General features: G+C 45.2%; 1 protein-coding gene across 25 annotated transcripts in view; it reads left to right on the forward strand.

The window, feature by feature from the left end:
- The window catches only part of PALM2AKAP2 (PALM2 and AKAP2 fusion), a 467,689-nt gene that overhangs the window by 229,113 nt on the left and 216,332 nt on the right, over positions 1–22,244 (forward strand). For 14 of the 25 annotated variants that reach the window (XM_070251292.1, XM_070251297.1, XM_070251287.1 and 11 more), the window contains 3 exons: positions 13,084–13,198; positions 14,075–14,096; positions 18,816–18,917. In XM_070251292.1, the coding sequence (XP_070107393.1) occupies positions 13,084–13,198; positions 14,075–14,096; positions 18,816–18,917 (239 nt within the window). The remainder of the gene's footprint in view (positions 1–13,083; positions 13,199–14,074; positions 14,097–18,815; positions 18,918–22,244) is intronic. The other 11 variants (XM_070251300.1, XM_023628622.2, XM_070251285.1 and 8 more) reach the window with 1 other exon arrangement.

Here is a 22,244-nt window from a genome sequence, read left to right on the forward strand (position 1 = left end):
TTCTTGAGAACTTTCACTGAGCCAGGTTCCTTGTTAGATGCAAGCTAGCTCAATGTTAGAACCATATTCAAGGAAAGCAAAGGAAGAAATGGTTATCATGCTCAAGAACTTTGCAAATGGGAGTTTAAAATCCATAAACAAGTGACTAAAATACAGTGGAATAAAATCAATGCTAGAAATATGTCTACAAGATATGGTAGCAAGGAGGAAGGGCCCCTTCATGCGAAAGGGACCGGGGAAGACTTCCAGAAAGTGATGATCCTGAGCAGATTCTTGGAGGATGAGCAGTAATTCCTGAGGGAACGAGGAAGAGAGAGAACAAGGGAAGGGCAATCGAGGCAGAGGTGGTCTATTGTCAAAGGCATTGAGGCAAAAAAGAGCATCCCTTGTGCATAGATCTATAAGGAAGTCATTGTTCCTGGAGGTAAATGAGAGTTGGAGTGTGTAGACTAAAGAGCTGATAGCAGAGGGCCTGTGAGGGATTTTCAGCAGAGGAGTGTAATTGTGGTGTGTCCAGGCACATCCTGGATTTGAGAGTGATAAGGCTGGATAGAGGTAGAAAGATTGGTTAGAAGCTTGCTATAGGCATTTAGGAGAAAGAAGGAGAGAGCTCATACATGGCTGAAGAGGAAGAGATGTGAAAGAGATTCGTGGGGCAAATTGGCGGGACTTAGTGTCTAATATATGTGTGTGATGATTACCAGAGAGGAGCAAGTCAAAGGTCAAGATAACATCCAGGTTGCCATCTTTTGTAGAATGGATTGGTCATGGTACCAGGGACTGAGCTAAAGAATTCCGGAGGGAGGAACAGCTTTATGGAGAAAGATGAGTTTGATCTTGCATATGTTGGGTTTGAGTAGCTGTGGAGCATCCAGATGGAGACATTGAAAATGCACTTGTATTTAGAGCCTGGAGTTCAGGAGAGAGACTGAAGATATAGCCTCTATCTCTGAAAATATAGGTTGGGTAGATGTCAGTATGTAGCTGGGAATTAAAGCATGAGGCTGGACATGATTAGCCAGGAATAAAATGTCGAGCAAGAAGAATAGTGAGCTGAATAAGCATTTAATGAAGGAGTAGGAGAGAGGAGCCCATATTGAGAATATGGTGTCGTAGCCTCCAAAAGGGAAGAGGAGTGGTCCACAGTGTTTTTAAAAATGAAGAAGTCAATAGATTCACGTTGAAGAGTAACCCTTAGACTTGGCAGTAGGACATCATGGACTTTAACAAGACCAGACACAACAGAGTGGTGGGGGCAGAGGCAGAATGGAGTAAGCCAAGGGGTGATTGGGCTGTAACGATGCTGAAGTAGCCAGAGGCCACTGCTGTTGGGAAAATCTGAAAGAGAGAGTTAACAGTAACTCGAACAGGATGCAGGGTCAAGAGAAGTTCACCTATTTTTAGTGTGAGGGAATTTATTCTTGTTTATGGACTAAAGGGAAGCAGGCATCTGGGAGAGAGGTTGAAGCTTCAGGAGAGAGGGGATAATTGATGGAGTTCCATCCCAGAGGAATCTGTGCAAGGTCAGGGGCACAGGTGGAGGCATTGGCCTTCAACAGGACAATCTCTGTGTCAGAGGCTGGAGGTAAGAAGGCTAGATGAGACTTTTTCTCTTCCTACAAGAAGAGACTTTTCTTGGGAAGAAAAGGTTTAAGCTTTTCTTCTTTCTTCATCTCACTTTCATGTAGTAGTCGAAACTTTATTTCTGGTGGAACAGACTGAAACAAGAATCACACCCAACAAATCAATGCTCAGCGCAAGCTTAGAAATAATTTCTTGCAGCAGAAATCAACTTGTATGGATTCTGATGGTGTGGGCCACGTGATTCCAGATGGAATAAACACACAAGAAAAGGAGAGATAGGTTGGTCTCCATGGGCTAAGGAAAACTTACAGAGAGAGAAATTTCCGTTCATTTTTATTTGGGACTAAATTTGATTGCACCACCATCAGTAATGAAAAGTGCCACTAACTCCCAGCTGTATATATAGACAAAGATATAAATCAATATCAATTTTTTTCTCAATGAATATAGAAATTAGTATATTTTGGGGGAAAGCAGCCAAACCAAGCCAAGATTTTAAAAATTATATTTAATATCACCATTTCCAAGATAGTTTCACTCTAGAATCCTTTAAAAGTGTGTTCTTGCTTTGCCTTTCTTCATTCCCTCAACAAATATGTACAGGGAAGAATACGAGGTACGGTCATTAAATAAAATATAGTCCTATCTCTCAATAAACCTATGCTCGGGAGAGGGATGGTACAGGTCAGATCGGGGAGGATAGATGCGTTTTTAACGCTCTAATACCAGGCAGGGTACGCTAAGTACCTAGGAGAGCTAAAAATGCTGTGGGGATTTGGGAGGAATAAACACATCAGGTTGAGGGGACTTAAGGAAAACTTTACTAAGGAGACAGAGTTCGGTTCGGGCTTTGATTATCAGGTGTGTATTCAGTGGGTGGAGTTGGGAGTGGGGAGTCATTCCTGGCTTTGTCAGAGAACAGCGTTTACTCCATTCTGGCTGGAACACAGGAGAAAGTGTAAGGCTGGAAAGGGTTAGAATAGAGCATGGAGGGTGTGAACTTCCAGCTAAGAAGTTTGATGGGATTCGGGAAGGAGGTGATGGAGAGTGACCAGCAGCTTCTTAACGAGGGGAAGGGTGTGAGCCATGCTTTCGGAATTCTGAAAGGGACCCTTCTCTTCTCTGCTGTATATCTGTCTCAGTGATGACGTGGGGAAAAAAAAAAAAGGAAATGGGCTTGAGTTTCCACCGACACCTTGTAGTCAAGGAAGGTCCTGTTCTTTCATAAGGAGAAGTGGAAATCCTCTGTTTATTCAAGGGCCGTTAACCTTTTTTTTACAGTAAAATACCGAATGATCTGCGGTGATTCCAGACATACTCATCTAAATAAAAGGAAGCTGTTTCCTTGCAAATTGAGTCATAGATGAAAAATATTTAGGGAGTGCCATAGAAACAAATGCACCGTCTTCCTGAATTATGGAAAATGAATTTGATAGCATCTATTTCTGTGAAGATAAACAATATTCTTCCCAATATTCTTCCCAACGCTCTACCTAGAAGATAGAAATAGAGAGATATTAAGATGGAGATAGAGAGAGAAAGAGGAGGCTAAGAATTCTTAGAATAGAGGGAGGGGTCTTTAATCAGGTCTCAGGAAGACGTGGGGCCCCAGGCAGCAGGAGCCAATGGCACAGTCTTCGGGATCCTGCTGTGGGAATGATTCACCCACGATTATTCTCCGTTCTTGGGTCTCTCCTCTCAAGACGCAGATTCCTGGGCATCAGTCCAGTTGAGCCAGGTTGGTTATATTTCCACTCCTTGGCCAGGGATGTGGAGCCCCCTGTTCAGTAGTTTCACCAAATCCACAGGGAACTCCAGAGAGATTGTTTCCCGGGGCAGGAACTGGATGGTGCTCCCAAACAAAAAGTGGCAGGGATCCTGGACAGGCAAAATTAACAGCTGCTGGCCACCACACTCACTTCTGAACCACATATACTGTGTCTTCTGCTCCTATATGTAACTGAAACTTGAATGTCATGGGTGAGCTCCTTGTTTTGAAGTCTTCACTTATGGGGGTGATTAGCTCGCTGCATGGCAAGCCTGGGAGGGTGCTTAAAGGGTATAGACAGCCCAATCTTGGCTCTTTCTGATGTTAATTCAGCTGCAAGGGCTCTGGGAGTCAGACTGACACAAACATCACAGTTGCAGCACACCGAAGAGATGCTAAGATGTGGATGATTATCATTGTGCAAAAAGTAGGACACTACCTCCTCAGACTTTAGATGGGGCACCGATATGAGGTGGGAGGGTGGTGAAGGACAGCTCCAGGCGAGCACCATTTACAGGAGTTGAATAGCTGTGATGAATTTCAAACTTTGCAGTTGCTCATTTTTCTCTTCTGCTCCTGCTGTCATTAATGAGTCTCTGGGTCGTGATTAGCTACGGCCCCACATCCCCAGCATACGTCTAAGAGCATTCATTCAAAATTCAACAATATGTGGTAAATGTCTTAATTGATTAGGGTTAAATGTGGCTACAAGTAACAGAGACCCACAGTAACAGTGGCCTAAACAAGATGTTTATTTCTCCGTCTAGTGAAAATCCACAGGTAGGCAGGTGGTCAAGAGCTCTCTGATGGCTGCGCTCTGTGAATTCCTCAGGGACCCAAGCTTCTTCCAGTTTATCCCTCTCCTTTCCTTGTCCTCAGAGTCCAAGATGGCAGTTAGAGCTCTACCTGCACACATGTGCATTTCAGACAGAAGGATGAAGGAAGGGCTGAAGAAGAAAGGGCTAAAGAAGGTTCTAGAAGCTGTCCTACAATGCTTTCACTTACATCCGTTTGGCCAGAATATGTTATACATGGCTCCAAAAGATGCTGAGAAATGTGGACATTATTCTGTGTGGCCATATGCCCAGCTAAACTTGAGGGATCGCATTGACATGAAAGAAGGGGAGGATGGAAATTGGCGAACAACTAGCAGTCTTTTACGTTTTTCCTTATGCTGGAGACGTAAAGATGTGCACAGCTCTTCTCTCTTCTGAGCAGCGTTCTTCCTGAGGTTCTCGTTTTGGCGGGTTGACCAGACAGGCACTCCACTTGACTGCTCAAGTATGAAACTGCAGTTCAAGAGGAGAGAACGGGTCTGAATTCAGCACCTTCAGCCAGTCTGTCAGCATCTCCTTTTATTCTGGAAGAGTTCACTGAGACTCAAATGCATGTCAGCTGGGCGGCAGTGTGTGGCCTGTTCACGGCTTGTGTGTGTGACCCTCGCCTTGTCCCTTGGTAGTGAGGGAGGTGGTAAAGACTCACTCCATTGTCAGGAGTAGACTGGTCTTGCTCAGAAGCACAGCTAGGGCCCCGAGGATTTTGTGAACATGTCTTTACTGCTCCACTCGCCTCAGCTTTTAATCTGCGAAGTTCATTCCATGAGGAAGCCAGGAAGTCCCCCTTCCTCTTGGTCAGCTCACCCCTTTCCTCTCTCCTCTTCCCGCCATCTCCCACTGACTCCTGAGCCCTGATTCTTAGCACCAGTGCTCCCCATTGAGTAGTAAGTTTTGTTTGCCTGGGTCTTGCCGTTTCCCAGAATGGAGCTCCTGCAAGTAAGTCATGGTGTTTGCTAAACTTGACCTCTGTGCTTCCAAGGGTTAGAATTCAGACAGTTAGTGAAAGCTACAGGGAAGTGACCTTTGCCTAAAGCAATGAGGGAGCAGACATTCTGGCGGTGAGTACTGTTCAGAAGGGAATGGGGGCTCCCTTGGAAGGTAGTGAGCTCCCTGTGTGTGGAGAGTTTCAAGCAGAGATAGGTTAACTGTTGGGTGGAGGACAGTTCAGGGGCTTCAGGTTTCTGAAAAGCAATTAGATTCAATGGCTTCCACTCCCAGCCTGACCTTCTGTGGTTCTAGGAGCATGAAAAATATGTTACGTTGCACTATGCATTCTTGAGGAAATGAGGGGAAAAGAGGAGGTGGTCATGGGGAGGTAGTCGAAAGTAGTGGCAAAGAATACTGGTTCTCCAGCTGGACCACCTGGGTCCAAATCCTGGCCCCACATTATCTTGGTGACCCTGGGCAAGTCAGTGACCTTTCTGTGTCTCAGTTTCTTCATCTGTGTGATGAGGGTTACGGAATTCCTGCTTCATAGGATAGGCTATGGTGAAGACTGAGGCTCATAATGCTTGTAAGACACACAATAAGCCTTCAGAAATCCTAATCATTATTATTATTGTTGTGCAAAGCAATATATACCTATCAAAAACAATATTAGAATTATTACTGTTAAAATTATTATCATCATCATTGATGGAAAAAGAAAAATGAAGCGTGCCTGAGTTTACAGGCAAGGCCCTCTCCCAACAGGAAGACTATTGGAAACGCAGTTTGTATTAGTCTGTCCTCTTTTGAATTCAGCTGAGAGGGGCCCACGCAAAGGAAAAATGTATTGCCTTCTGTAAATAAGAAGGGCAAAGGTGTAGCAGAGGATCATGGGAAGCAGTAGCTGGAGAACCCATGGCCCGGGGTCCCTCTCATTCAGCCTCTCTTGTTCTTTTCTCTCTTGGTTTGAGACTTGTTTTCTCCCACTGCAGAGATGGGAAGGTAAGTTCTCAGCAGGGCCTCAAAGACCAGGTATTTCTGGGCCAGGCGAGGCACAGGAGAATGAAAGCACAGAGTGAGCTGCGGGGATGAAGGACAGGAATATAGAGGACCTCTCTGAGGCATCATGCTGAGCTGTGTCAACTGGAGGGTAGAGTACGCAGTGACTGAAAAGGCTGTGCAAGGCCACATGCCGCTGGGGGAGAGTAGGGACATATGATATTCTGGGCCGTGGCCTCTGCTCTCTCCTCTGCTTGGCATGTTTTCTTCTCTCTCTCTCTCTCTCTTTTTTTGGTGAGGAAGATTGGCCCTGAGCTAACCTCTGTTGCCAATCTTCCTCTTTTTGCTTGAGGAAGATTGTCACTGAGCTAACATCTGTGCCAGTCTTCCTCTATTTTATGTGGGCTGCTGCCTCAGCGTGGCTTAAGCAGCAGTGCTAGGTCCATGCCTGGGATCCGAATCTGTGAACCCCAGGCCGCCATAGCAGAGCACGCAAACTTAACCACTATGCCACTGGGCCGGCTCCGTGTTTTCTCCTCTTTTCCACCTGGTGAATGCATCCTTCAAGGCCCAACTATCACTTACTCAGTCAAGTTTTTCTCATCCCTTGTATTAGTTGGACATTGCATTCAGCTTTGGTCATAATAGCGGCTTAAACGCATAAGAAGAGATCCGGAGCCAACAATCTAGAGCTGGCGTAGTGACCCCATGATGCCATCTAGAACCCAGGCAGTTCTCACCTTCTGCCCACTCCGCCATCCTTAGCATACTCTTGCCCCTGTGGACACAAGATGACTGTTCCACTTCTAACATCATGTCCCTTATGGTAGGCAGAGTAATGGTCCCCCAAAGGTGTCCACATTCTGACCCCCAGAACCTGTGAATACATGAGGCTGCGTAGCAAAGGGGAATTAAAGTTACAGAGGGAATTAAGTTCTCCAAACAGCTGGCTTTAAAATAAGAATATTATTATTCTGGATTATCTGGGCGGGTCCAGTGTAATCATAAGGATTCGTAAGAGTGGAAGAGGGAGGCAGAAGAAGAGCCAGAGGGAGCTGTGACTAGAGAAGAATAGTCAGAGAGATGTACCATTGCTGGCTTTGAAGATGGAGGAAGGGGCCATGAGGCAAGGAACGTGGGTGGCCTCACGAAGGTGGAAAAGGCAAAGAAATGTATTCTTCTTTAGAGCTCCAGAAGGGAATACAGTTCTGCCAAACCCTTGATTTTAGTCTGGTGGCACCCATGTCAGACTCTGACCTGCAGAAATATAAGATAATAAGTTTATATTGTGAGCCACTAAGTTTGTGGTCATTGTTACAGCAGCAACTGGAAACTAATACATCTCTTTAGCACCAGGGCCGCTCACCAGGCAGGAGGGAGAGAAAGAGCGAAGGGCATAGGCCACTTAAGTCAACTCTCCTCCTTTTTTTTTTTTTTTTTTAAAGATTTTATTTTTTCCTTTTTCTCCCCAAAGCCCCCAGGTACATAGTTGTATATTCTTCGTTGTGGGTCCTTCTAGTTGTGGCATGTGGGACGCCGCCTCAGCGTGGTCTGATGAGCAGTGCCATGTCCGTGCCCAGGATTCGAACCAATGAAACACTGGGCCGCCTGCAGCGGAGCGCGCGAACTTAACCAGTCGGCCACGGGGTCAGCCCCTCAACTCTCCTCCTTTTAAGGAGCTTCCCCAGAAGTCTCTCCCAACAAGTTTTATTTACATCTCATTGGCCAGAGCTGTCTGTGGCCCCTTTCATCTGCAATGGAAGCTGGATGTGTACCTTTTCAGCTGAGCACACTGCCACCGCCAACAGAATGGGGATTCTGTTAGTATGGGAAGAAGGGGAGGAGACACCGGGCAGGCAGCTTTGAGTCTTGCCACATTCCCAGACAGAACTGACATTTCTGCAACACCTCGCTCCTCCATGATCACTCTTTTGGATTGAATTGTAACGTATGTGTCTATTTGGCCGTTCTCATCCCTTGACCAAGAGCTCTCAGGGGCAGCCACTGCGGCTGATTTACCTCTCTGTCCCTGAGACGCAGCACAGGGCCTGATGGAGAGAAGGTGCTCGCATACAGTTGGATGGATGAATGTATAGATGGATTTTGAAATGAGAGAATGATCGATGCACTTCATGGAGCCCTAGGTCCTTTGTATTCTCCTGAGGAAGGTCTATGGGGGTTAGGCAGATTTTATGAGACCGTTTGGCCAGGATTGCAACCTCATCTCCAGTAAATGAAGCCTACACAGCTGCAATGTGTCACCTTTCCTCACAGCCTATTACAGTCTGCTTTTTGCTCAGAAGAAACTGAGCAAGCTGGTCAGGGGCTGTTAGGCGCACCTGTCTTAGACTAAAGAGCCTCGATTAACCTTGTGTATAAATTACACTGCCTGCCCATTCTTTATTTTTAGCTCGGCAATATCTATTTGGCTCCTCCAGGAAGACTGCATTGGATTTCAGTCATGAAACTACAAAACAGTGGCATTTCTAGCCCGGCTAGGATGACCCTTATTAACTCTATGACACTGTTTCTTGGGGGGATGCTCCTGAGGCCTGGGACTCAGGTTTTCCACATAAAGATAGCGGCCTGGCCGTCCAGCGCCCTCAGGACCTGGCCAAAACCATATGTGCATTTGTAGAGAAATCTGCTATTGGATCTGACTTTTTAGACTCACATAAACTGTCAGTTTCCCACATTCATTCCCTTTGGGTGAAACTCAGTTGTTATCGCGAAAGTCTAGTTTCGTTGCTTCTTTTTTTTTCTCTCTCTCTCCGTTCCTTCTCAGTTACGCAGTATCATGACCCAAATCTTTAGCACTTGAACTGTATAGCTGAGAGCCCCAAACCCAGAGGGCCGGGGCCAGGCTGGGGAGACCGTCGGGCCAGCCAAGGGGCATCAGGTCCCACAGAATTCTTAACCACCTGGGGCTGCTTCACGGGGGGGAGGTGAGTTACTTAGACAGCCTTTTTGTTGTTGTTATTAGTCAGCCATTTTTAACACAATCTTGTTTATTTTAGAATCCCCTGTAGTACCTAGCTCTGGGTCCAGTCAAACAAGGTCCAGAAACATTGGTTGAATTGAATGTAAATCGACTATGGAATGCACCCATTTACCCCCTCACTTGACACAGGAGAGGCTGCAGCCCTGGCTTCTTTCCTAGGCCACAGCCTGTGAAATGCTGCCTACTCAGTGCCAAGCCAAGGAGGGGTTTTTAAAAAGCATTTTATTGTTTCTATTCTAGTTAGATAAGAAATACATGAATGTTTTTAAACTGGAAAAATATGGAAAATTATAAAGAACAAAATTTAAATCACCCATTATCCCATCATTCAGAGACAACTACCACTGAGATTTTTCTATTTTCTCAGTCTTAATCCTCATGAACGGGTGCCCTGTGTCCCTCCAGATTCCCCTGAGGATTGGGGGAAGTCGGGAGAGCATATAGTCTTTCTAATCTTTTAGCTTCAGGTGTTATTGGGATATATATATATTTTATGTATATATATTTTATATATATTTATATTATTAGGCTATATATACATATGTATCATGTAATACACACATCTATAATATATATGCCTATAATATATAAATATTTGAACTGTAGCAGTTTGCTATTGCCACATTAGTGCTATATGAAAAACTATTCTCAAACCGAGTGGTTTATAATAAAAATCACTTATTCTTGCTCACACTTGTGTGAGTAGGCCGAGCGTTTGCTGGTCAAGGCTGGGCTCAGCTGAGTGGCTCTGATTTGAGGTGCAGGCCCACCTAGGCATGGCCTCTGACTCTGAGTTGGGCTCTGGTTTACTCCCCATTGTTCTTTCCAAGGCCAGGCTGAAGGGACAGCAGTGGAGCTGGCAGAGGCACATGAGGACAAGCCCAGCTGGGCAAGCGCATTCCAGGCCTCTGTCGTGTCTGCTAACGTCCCATTGGCTAAAGCGGGCCACAAGACTGAGCCCAAAGTCAAGGAGTGGGGAAACACATCCCCCCCGCCATGAGGCCAAAGCAAGTCACGTGGCCGACACCAACATCAGTGGGTCAGCGACATATGTGCTCTTCCCATGGAGATGAAGGGGGAAAGAGGAGATGTGTCTGCGAGCAGAATCTACCCAAATCCTAAATAGCTGCTGGGGTACTCTGTCCTTTGAGATTCAGATCTCCCCAGAAATCACCTGGCCTGTACTATCATCCAATCTATGCAGGAAACCCCTGGCCCAGCAGCTCCTCTACCCATTGAATTAGTTCAGTTTCTGGATCATTTGGCTGTCCCATGTGTGTTGTCTCTATTCCATGCTCATATCCTTTTCCTTAATTCTCCCCAAAATAGTTTACACAGATAAGTGTAGAAGATTTTGCTGAACATTTGGGACAGCAAAGGAGTTTATATCTCTCTGTTTATATGTCTGTGTGGCTCAGCTCTCTCTCCTCTAGACTGTTTGCAGCTCAGTCCACACACACAGCCTCTCAAGTCAAAGCTTGCTGAAGAATTCACTCTGATCTTAGAAATCCTGAAGCTCTCATGTTGGCTGAACCATGCCTTTTTGCAACTTGGTTTGATTCATTCCACATATGTGTACAGTTATGTGCTGCATGACGTTTCAGTCAACGACAGACAGGTGGCCCCATCATACGTGACGGGATTGGTCATATATGATGTAAGATTAGTACCCTATAGCCTTGGGGTATAATAGGTTCTACCATCTAGGTTTGTGTAAGTACGCTCTATGATGTTGGCACAATGAAATCACCTAAGGATGCATTTCTCAGAACGTTTCCCTGTCATTTGGCCATGCATGACTGTATTGAGCATTTAGGCCCTCTCTGTGATGAATTTATAATCTAGTAGGGAAAATTACTCATTTATGCATACTCTGACACAGGGTTTAGAGTTACTAAACCTCAGCACTGTTGATATTTGGGGCCAGATAATTCTTTGTTTCGGAAGCTGTCCTATGCATTGTAGGATGTTTAGCAGCATCCCTGACCATCAGCCACTAGATCCCAGTAGCACCAACTCTACTCTCCCTGAGTTAAGGACAACCAAAATATCTCCAGACATTACCAAATATCCCCTGGGGGCAAAATCACCCTGGTTGAGAACCAGCGTCCTAACATAGAGTAGACCTCTGATAAACCAAAATAATATGCTAATGAATGTTCAGAGAAGGGCATTGTTATTTCCTGTTAGTGAATCTGTGAAAGCCTCATGGGGCAGGTGGTATCTGAGCTGAAACTTCAAGAAGGTTAGGGTTTGAGATGGGTTTCTTGGAGGAGACAAAAACATGGCACACAAATGGGTGAATAAGTAGTTCTGTTTGACTAAAGCATATAGTGAAATAGGCATGGTGATAAAAGTGGAGGTCATATGCTAATGGGAGGCTAGATGTATATGGACTTGTAAGTCATTCTAAGGACTTCCACTCTTACTGTGAGTGAAAAATAAGTATATCTGAAGCTGTGTTCATTTGGAGGGGGTACAACTGGATGTAGAGTTTGTCTTCATAACTCAAAATAATTGCTGCAAATTCTCATCCATTCAGAAGTCGTTTTCCTGACACCCAGGAAGGAGACAGAAAAGGCTTCTGAGGGCACAGTGCATCCCTAAGTAAATCCGTGTCTATAGCTAGTGTTCCCTACCTCTCAGAAGATCTCATTCCGAACTCTTTATTTTAGGTCTTAGTCTAATAGCCTTGGGTAACCAGTTCCCAACGGTAGATTAGAAGATGGAAGAAAAGGACAAGGAGGAGGGAGAGGAGGAACAGAGGCAGGCACAGACTGTGCAGCAAAGCTTCCAGCACGGCAGAGGGGAAAGATGCCAAAAGCAGAAGTGAACGAATAAACAAACAAATTCAGACCAAATAATTCAAGAAGCGTAACAGTCTGGAGTCCCTTAGCCAGGGGAACATCTATCCTTCGCTAACCCCCAAAGGCATTGCTGCATAACAGTGCCAGCCTCGTATGCTAATATACTCGGTGGTTAACAAGGCAGGAAATAAGTGAAATACTGCAGAATCCATGTGGTAAGAATTTAGCACAATGGTTAGGAGTAGGGTCTTAAGTTAGACGTCCTGGCTTGAATCCTTGCTTCAAGGCCCTGCAACAGTAAACTAGTTCCTTAAACTTACCAAGCCTTAATGATCTCATCTGCAAAATGGGGATTCCTTACCCATAGGGTCCTTGGGAAGGTTAAGTAAAATAATCCATGTGAATTCTTAGCTCAGTTCTTGGCACAGACTTAGTGCTCATTGAAAGAATGGTTCCTACCATTATTTCATTGAAAGAATACAGCTGCTGAGATTGCTCTCAAATCATAACTGTAGCTGCTGTTCTGGAATATTCCCAGAGTCTCCTAGCAGTGCTGAAATTTCCCTTCCAGAAAATATATAGGATGGCTGTGAAAACCGAGGAAAGTTCCAGAAGAGTAGAGGCAGTTGTATCAGTCCACTCCATTTCCCCTTTTTCGGCAGTAGAGACCAGGCTACTGAGGGAGATGACAGCAGGCTTCCAAGGGTGCTGGCCACCTGCCATTTCTTGAAAACATATATCCTTTGAGCAAGACTGGCCCTTCATCTTTTGACCAAACAGAAGAGCACTTATTCTGAGACAGCTAGGAGAATATGAAGATGTTTTCCTCCAGGCCTTATGTTCTATGCTATGTAGAACGTAGTATCTACTTCCAAATTAAAAATGTGCATATTAGTAGAGTTGAAGAGGACACCGAAGCATATTGCAAAGTGATGGCCACGAACTAGTGGCAGGAGCTCTGGGTTGTTGTCCTTTGATCAATGTCTGCTCAGTGGCAAAGCTGAAAACACAGGACGCTCTGTAATGTGAAACCTTGGCTTGTACCTCAGCAAAATGTAAAATAGAGACTGCCAGCAAGTCACCCAACAGGAAGGAACTGTTCTCTGGCCCAGGGGTGGCAGGACCATAAAGTAACCTGTCCTCTGTTTGTGTGTTTTCCAGGCTCGAGCAGGAAATCCAAGCGCTAGAGAGTGAAGAGTCCCAGATATCTGCCAAAGAGCAAATCATCCTAGAGAGACTAAAGGAGACGGAAAAATCCTTCAAGGACTTGCAGAAGGTGAAGAGAACGAATATGATTTCCCTAAATGATATCCAGGGGGAAGTAGGCACTAGCAAAATGATGCCAACTGGAGAAAAGGCCAGTTGGTATGGATGAGAAGTTTGAGCCACACACTCTGTGAAATGAGGGCGACATGTGTGAGGACCCGCACCATCTCAGAAGCTGAGAGTGGCCTGTCTTCAGGTGTGGGACCACCTGACCTGCCAGGAATCACAGAGAGGAGTCATTAAATTAACCCCATCTACTCCTGTCCAAACCCTTTATAGGCCTAATACCTGAAAAGTCATCTCCCGTTGGACTCAGAATTCTCAAATCAATTCTTATGAAGCAGATTAAACCTGCTCCCTGTGGCTTTAAGTCTTTCTTTTATAAAAAGGCCAGAGGCAAAAGCAAATCAAATGGACATGAATTCCAAATACAAATAGTGTAAATACGTGAAATTTTACTGTCTATACAAACAGATGGTGCCGTGTAGCCAAGAGAAGAGAATGCACAGAGCCAGCAGGCTCTGAATGTGCCGGGACCTTCCCTCTGTTTTGTAACTCCTGGTTCCCTGGGTGCCCATCCACGAGAGAAAGCAGTCTAATTTAGTTATTTGTAAGATGGGATTTTCTGATATCACTTCTCCAACCCAACCAAGTGTGTTTGCTGGATAAGCAAAATAAATCTCTATTGGGAGAAATTCGGTGTAAAGTGGGAATGGTAAACCTTTCCCTTAAGTTTTGTGATCCCAAACGAATTTCCCAGAAGGAAAGAGAGCATTGGGTCTGCCCACTCTAGTCAAATTCTGGGCCTGGGCTGGAGGAGAAAGATGAGTGAGGGATTATCACCCTACGTGTGTAGTAACGCTCTGCCCTGCTTTTGTTTCCACAGAGCTTCTCCAGTACGGATGGAGGTAAGCGTGAGTCTCTGCCCCCTCTGTAGATGAATGTGTTTATCCCGGTCAGCTTAGAGGGTTTCATTAACACACCAGCAGATGTGGTGTCTTGGCTTGTGAGGGCATCAGAAAGAGCAGTGCTGTTTGCAGGACACTGGGGAGTTCCACATCCTGAGTCTTCTCTGCCTCTCTTCTTCAAGAGCTGTTTCTTGACTCACTTTTTCTGTTCTTATCCCATTGGCCTGCCTCTTATCCTTCCCATTCAGTCCCCAAGGTTCACTGCCTGGGCTTTTCTTAAAAGATGCTCAGCAAAGGGCACTAACATCAGGATCAGGTCCCTGACAGGAATGAGCCCATTTGTGCTGGTGGTTAGGTCTCCAGGCCACAACACACATCAGAAGGTCATCATCTGGTGTTCAGGAAACCTTCCTAAGGCCTCTGGTTTTTCTTTGACTGAGAAAACTGCAGTTTCTCCAGCCTTCCAGGGAAACAGGGCTGGGCAGAACATCCCCCCCTGGGAGGGGGATAGTTGGCCCAGAGCACATGAAGGTGGGAGCAGGGCTCTGGTTTTCCTGCCCCCATCCTGGTAGGAGTGGGCCTTCCGCCTGTCCTCCTCTCTCCTTTCCTCGGGCCTTGGGGATGAACTTGGGATTGTGTGCTTCTCATCCTTCACTTTGCTCCCCTAACCTTAGCTACAAACTCATGAAAACCACTCGATTCCCACTTTCACTCTGACTCTCTGCTTGACCTGCTTTAGAACGCTGGGCCTTGTTGGAAGGATCAGAAACCATCTGCTCATCTGGTTCTTACAAGGTCAATCTCTAAACCAGGAAGATGATCAAGAGCCAGAATAAGAGTTGGCATCAATGTTTTCCCGATGTCATTTGGAAATGTATGGGAAGAGATTTAAAAATGCCCAGAAGGACAATGCACTTTTCTGGATTAGCAAAGACAGTTGCACTAAGGATATTTCTGACTTAAGAAAAAAATATAATCAGGTATTGTGGTGGTTTTATGTTTCCTCCCCAGCAAGTAAAGGCAGGGGATCTGGATTTTGGCTCCCTGGGTGAGCTTTGGGAAGGTATTAAATTAAAAATCATGCTCTCAGCACATGTGGGCAGCAAGAAGTCAAGGCTGGGCCAGCAGGGACTCCAGAAAGACGACGTATGACAGTCCTAGAGCCTTCTCTAGGGTGGCCAAATGAGGGTCTTGTTCTGTGCTTTGAGGGATGAGGCATGGACTGAGGAGGTGGCCTTGCCCGTTTTGGGGAATTGGGGGTGGCAGCATGGGAAGGACATTGGGCTTCCCTGGTGCCAAGGAAGATGTGACGCAGTGCACATAATCGGCAATAACGCAACAGTGACAGGCTGAGAGGGGGTTGGGGGACATTGACCTACAAACACCCACATACCAGAAGGGTGCACACTGACCTTTTATGCTTTCACTTCTTTTTTTCTCTTCTCTTCTCAAACCCAGACCTGACTAGACTTCTCTTTATAATTGGGGAAGAGAAGGAGCCTTACATGTCATGTCTCTGGGAAGGCTTTGTGGGGTGTGGAGAATGAAGCCGTGTTATAAACTCTTGCCACTGTCTTTTTCATCTTCAGCCTGAACTTCTCTCATTTCCTCCTGTGTTACTTCCCACTATTTTCACCTAGGCAGTTCATAGAGGTGGTAAGAAACCTGATCATGACTGACAAGCAAGACTGCAGAGAAAATCGCCCTCATGACTCTGTCCTCTGTTGCTTTTTGACAGGATGGGTGAGCTCAGACTTAAGAGGATGCAAAAGTCTGGCAGGTCCAAAGAAATGGCCAGGGAAAAATTTCTGTGGTCTTACCTGTCACCCCAGATTAGGGTGACATCTCTGGTTATAACTAAGCCTGGGGGACCTTTCCGTCACACCACATCTACTGGCAAAGAAAGAAGTTGGAAGGACCCAAGAATGTGGTCCATGTTTAGGTGACCCTGTGGTCTGAGGGTAAACACTGAAGCATGTCCAGTTGAGGGAGTTTGGGATGTCTGATTATCTTCCCGTTCTTTGATTTCAAAGGCCCATTTGATTGCAAAGTTGCCGAGACTCTCTTGGAATCAACCAACTGTTGTTACTAAGAACTAACACAAAATTATTTTAGAATAATAATGCCTTAAGAAAAATGCCAACTTCTGAAACATGCTGATTACAGAATCCAGGCCCACCTGGGATTATATAACTGTAAAGATGCTGCAGATAGTCAACAAGAGCATCCCTGGTTTAATGAGGCACCACAGAGATGGCTGCTGGTGTGTGCGTGTGTAATGATCCCATTTCAGGTACCTTGTGCAAGTCACCCTATGCATGTCAGAGGAAATAAAGGTACTGTCCTGCTGGGTCACCAATGGTTTTTGATTACATGATAGCCTTGGCAATCAAGAGCAATATATTCCAATCTTGAGTAGAATATCCTGGCCATATGTATTCTGATCCTTCCTCACTTCCTCCCTGCCCCATATGCACACTTGTTTTATAGCAAAGTCTTTATCAGTTGGGTGGGTTGTTTTTACTGCCCTAAATAGGCACAGTGTTTTGTGTAATTATACATTTCGTATAGCGCTAACTCTATTCTTTACCCTCCAAGGAGCTAGAATGAAACCGTTGGCCAGAAGTGACAAAGGACAGTGTCTGTCCCAGGCCCATATCAGCTCTTGTTGTATGACGCTTATCTGCTTAGGTTTTCCATCCCATCCCAGTCTGCAGTGGCCTGGAACCTTCCACACATCAAAACCTTCATACTGATTGTTGGGAAATCTCAATGTGTCTTCAGTTGCCCAGAAGTCGAGTTTTCAGGAGAGTTTTCATCAATTTTCTTTCTCTGGCTTTGGCTATTTATGTTCTTCATAGCGACAGTAAAGATTTCAGCAGTGCCGGAGCTAATAAGAAACACTCAGCTTAAATTTCTGCTCTGTAAGTGATCCCTCCCTACCCCAAGTTGCTGCTCTCTCTGGTCTTGCCTTGTCCCGGTTTGGGGCCCAGATCCTTCCCACAGCTCCCTGTGGTGCCAGGAGCGTCTGCAACCTAATTTCAGGCATACGGGCAGGACTGTTCAACACAGAGAATAATATGCAACTTCAGATATGTGGCTATACTCAGAGCCCCTGGCTCAAATCCAGGCCCAGCTTTAGGAGGTGCCCACAGGCTACTTCGTGGCCATCTCCCAGCCCACCATCATCTCAAAGACCCAGCTTCCTTCCTTGCAATGGAGGATCTTCATTCATGTCTGCTGGACCCAGGGTCCAAGCTCCAGCACACACAAGGCCCCAGAGAGAGACAGTAACCCGAGCCTCGCTCCAACCTAATGCCTGCCTGCCTCTCATTGTTTTCCTGTTCCTTCTCTCCAAATGGTTGATATGGGAAAATCCATTCTCTTGGAGAAACACTACCCATTCTCACCCACAGAGTGTGTTCTTTGTCCTAGGAACATAATGGTCCTTTATCAGTACACTCTGGATTGTTCAGACTCACATGTGAGTCAGCAATGGTCTAGTTGGTAGAACTGAACTAATCCTAATTCTAAGCCTAATCTAGTGTCTCTTCACGGTCCTACCCAGCATGAAATTAAAAAAAGAAAATAGAAACTTACCAGAACTAAGGTGGTATGGACAAGGATACAAGAGAACGAGACAGATGTCAGAGACGTAAATGAGGTGGAGGCGGGGGCACTGACTGGACGTTGGGAGGGGTAATGAAGGTGCCACCCAGGATCTTGGGTGAACTGTGGCACCAGTGAACCGAGATACAGAGTACAAGAGAAGCAGTGAAGATGAGAGAGCTGCTCTGGACATGTTGAGTTTGAGGTGGTTGTGGGATATTCAGTGGAGATATGCAGTAAGCAGTTAGATGCAATTATTGATGAGTGATTGATATTCCAGGATTCTGGGACATGGTTGTGACACAGGAAGGAGTCACATCATATAGAAGCCAGCTTTCTAGAATGTTCCTTCACTCTCCCACTTCTCTTTGGGGACAGAGATTCTTCTCCTTGTCTCACTCAGTGGTTTCCTCCTCTCCTCTGATACTTTGGCACGCCTACTGATGCTCGTGCCCTCCAGCGTCTCCTCTCCCTACCTGAGCTTTTCCTGGGCAGAGCCGGTCCCCCACTTTTGTACAACCCCATTTCCTGAAACTGAGCTAATGGTGAGTTCACGGGGTGTTGTTATTTAGAATCTCAGGATTTTCCGCTGAAACGCCTGCCTGGAGTGTTGAAATCATGGGATAAATTCTGGAGACTTGTTTTTTTAAATGCCTATAAAATTGGTTTTCTGAATGATTCAGGCACATAAAGCTATATTTCCATTTTAGGGACTGAGCCCCAAATTTATTTTCAGTACCATTTAGGGCACATTTCTAGTTTGATGTCCCATATTTGGTCAATCCCATCAAGTTGATAATGGCTCTCACTAGCCCTTCTCTTTTTTTTTCCCTTGAGCTCATTGTACCAGAATCTAGAGCTTTCTGGTGAATCTTTTAATACATAGAGCAGTTCTGGGGCCCGCGCTCTCTGGCCAGGATCCCTCCTGCCTCAGCTACTCTGCTGAATACCCATCACTGGGCAAATGCTTGTCTTTGTTTCCCTGATCCTCTCGTTCAGTGGCTGCCTCCGCGGTCCATTATGTAGGGCAGACGAGCTGCTGTCTCGGCAGTGAACCCATTGGGCCTCCCAACACTGTGCCTAATTGTATTCCCTGTTCTCTGCTACCAGATGCAGTAAATTACATTTCCTCCCAGCTCCCCGACCTGCCACTCCTCTGTTCACCAACAGCAGAACCATCACCTGGGCAGGACGGGACCAGCAGAGCAGCTGGTAAGTCCTGGGGAGCTATTTGGTTTGGATGCCAGGACTGGCCATGGGGCTTGCCTTTCTCGGAGTTTATTAATGAGGGATGCCCAGATATCTTTACTTGGGGGGACCTTGTCTTCAGCCCAGTCTCAGACACAGACTTGACAGTGGCCACACAGGGCAGGCACTGGGCCGTGATGAGTAATTGAGGACCGCATGGGAGGGAGTACTGAGAAAATCGTGGAAGGTTTTCCCTCCAACTTCAGAGGAGTCTGTCTCTCATGTTTGTGGTCTTTATATCTGTCCTTATTCTCAAAGTTAGTCTGTACTCTGCCACCAGGGATTTTTATGTTCCATATTGGAATTATACAAGATCAAATGAGCTGTGATGGAAGCTGAGTGGAAAGTATTTTCAGAGCGTATGAGTATGTTGCCAGAATCCTTTGAGAATCAACCTGTTTATATATTATGAACATATAATCCCAAGTCTTCCCATTTCTGAAGTTATTTCTTAGCTACTGTGGTATATTTGGGGGGAAAAAGTAGCAATTTAAAGAACATATTTCTTGCTAACGTTTCTCACAATTGTGAATTTTAGAAAATAATGCATTTATGAGGATAAAGTATATAGAGAACTATGCTTTACTCTGTTCAATGTGAATGTGCCTCAGAAATCAGAACTGGATGGACGTGAAAAGTAAATCTCAATTGCAATCTTTTTGCTCTGCACAGACATGCACTGAGGGCCAGGGGGTTAAGTGAAAAAATGAATTGCCAAGGTTGCACAGTTAGTGACAATGTAGGTGCATTCAAATATGAATGTTAGGTTATGCTTGACATCATCTAGGTGAGTTTTGTTTAAAATAAATCACATAATGACAGCTTTTATAAAACTAATCCCATTGTGGACATTTAAGCTGGAGGAAATCTTTTATATAGGCCAGTCTGAATATTTTTATGAAGCAGATAATGCCTCTTTATTTTGATGTAAAAGTAAAATAAAATGGCAAGTAAGTATTGGCATAGCTGTCATGTGCACTGACTTAAATATCTACTGGGTGTCTCTGTAAACATCGTAGCGTATTACCTTTGCATACAGACTCTCAGAGTTCTAGAGTTGGGTGGCACTGCAGGTGGTGTCTGGTCAGACCCGGGCCAGGTCCACATATCCCTGGACAGTTAACAGGATGGCTAAACCTGAACTTGCAGCCTACAGTTGTGCTACAATGAAATCATAAGCAGTGACTTAAGCCGTAGACTCTTAAATGCTCCAAGGTGTATTTCTGAAATCAACTCGGGTAATAACGGTTCAAAAGTTACACCCCTTCTGCTTTTACTGGAGACTGGGGTGTTGATAGTTCCCAATCGTGGTGGGTAAACAGCTTTCCAGCCCCTCTCCACATGTTCCTGCACCTCACGGGACATGCGATATAATCAACAAATGGATCAGCTCATGGAGGGGGTAAGACAGTGTGTGAGAGCTAACTTTTAAGAGCTATAAAAAAGATTTCAGCCGTGTTGGTTGTCAAGTTCAAGAGCAATATGTTAATGTGATGGTAGTGCTGTGTATGTAGGAATACACTTACTATCACAACCTAGCATCCTTCGTATTTGAAGATACTGCAAAAATGTGATCCAAATGGCAAATGCAGTTTTTAAAAAGTATTATGTGATCCGAAACTTTTAAAAAATAAGTTTACATGTACTTTTGCTTATTAGTTAAGAACTAGTTTGCATAAATGTATCTACTGTGGAAATACACAGAAGCAGTTGTGGAAGGAATTGCATTTGGTGTGGTTAACTCCTTGATGGGGCTGGTTTTGGAATAGGGTGTCCAGACTCATTATCATTTATGGCGAACAGTGACCACACAGAGCATGGATAGCAACTAATGACACTCACCCCTAGAATTCTTTCTCCTAGATGTAATCCATCTCACTTTAGGAACGTCCTTTTGTCGATTTGCGCAATCTTAGGGCCATTTTAATAAATGTCACTTGTTCTTACTCAGTATTATGGAAGATGTTTTTGTTGTTTGGAGTTTGAGAGGTTTAGGATTGTGTATAAATGGGAATTTATTTAGAATCATTGCTTTTCAGAATTAGGAGGCATCTATTCCAATCCCTTATTCAAACATGGAAGCAGGGTACAGCAGCCCGGCAAAGAGGTCCTCGAACCACAGACACACCTCTAAGATTGGCCCTTAATCTCCCTCCAGGTGGCACATTCTGTCTATAATTGGTTCTAACTATTGGGACGTTCTTCCTCTGATGGAGCCATCATTTGTCTGCCTCTGTCTCCCACCCGTTGGTCCTTATCCTGCTCCCTGGAGCCGCTCAGATCAAACCTAAATTCTGATTGCCCTTTAGGTATTTGAAAATGACTATCTTTTCCTGTCTTTCCCAGATCCCCATTCTACATCCCCTTAACTCTCACAGCCCCAGTCTCTTCAGGGTCCCCAGATGATGATATGGCTCTGAGACACCCTCTGCCATTCTGAACACTCTCCACTTGGTCTCTAGTCTTCCCAGAATGCAATGCTCAGAGCTGCCCAGTGCACCCTGGGGTGTGCTGATTGCCCCACAGAGCAGAGCATGACACCAAAGACCATGTGACTCACTTCATTGGCATGGCCTTTCAGCTCCAGGTTCTAAAGTAAAGCCCCAAAGTCATTTGACATGTGCCACTGCTCAGTTTCCTTTCCTTTATCCAGCATCGTTACTCATTGTTGCAGAATCATTTCATTTGAAATGTGCAGTCTGTTCCCCTAATTGTGCACACACTGCTTCACCTGTTCACACACAGAAGAACCTACAGAATTCCTTATTACTAATCTCAAAAGGCAAAAATGAGGATGAGCTACGTGCCTTTCTGTCCTTTGTAGATTTGATAGGACTGTTAAATTTCTTCTTGTTGGATTGTCCCTCGTGAGTGCTGGGGGTCCCCAGGGGTCACGGAGGAGCCTCGGCGGAATGGGGCAAGAGAAATGGTGCAAGGTTGGTGGTTGGGGCTCTGGTGTGCTCTCAGTCTTCAAAGACGGCAGCTCCTCCACACTTGCGTTTACATAGTATGTTTCTGCATCAGATTTCATTTGAATAAAGGGTTTAACAGTTTTGAAGGTAGAAAACTCTCTTCTTTATTGTCAGGGGCTTTACAGCTCATGATTGTGGTACCGCATAATCTCACTTTTCATCTCAATTTAGCATCACCTCAAATCTGAAAAACAAGCTTTTATTATTTTTCATTATTTCACTGATGAAAACATGGCACAGTAGGAACCAAAGTCAGAGGCCTGTGGCATACCATTAGGGGTCTCCTGGCCCTTGGGAACCCTAATTCAGTGCCTGTGGG

This window comes from Equus caballus, chromosome 25 (assembly GCF_041296265.1).
Source record: "Equus caballus isolate H_3958 breed thoroughbred chromosome 25, TB-T2T, whole genome shotgun sequence".
Taxonomy (NCBI): Eukaryota; Metazoa; Chordata; class Mammalia; order Perissodactyla; family Equidae; genus Equus; species Equus caballus.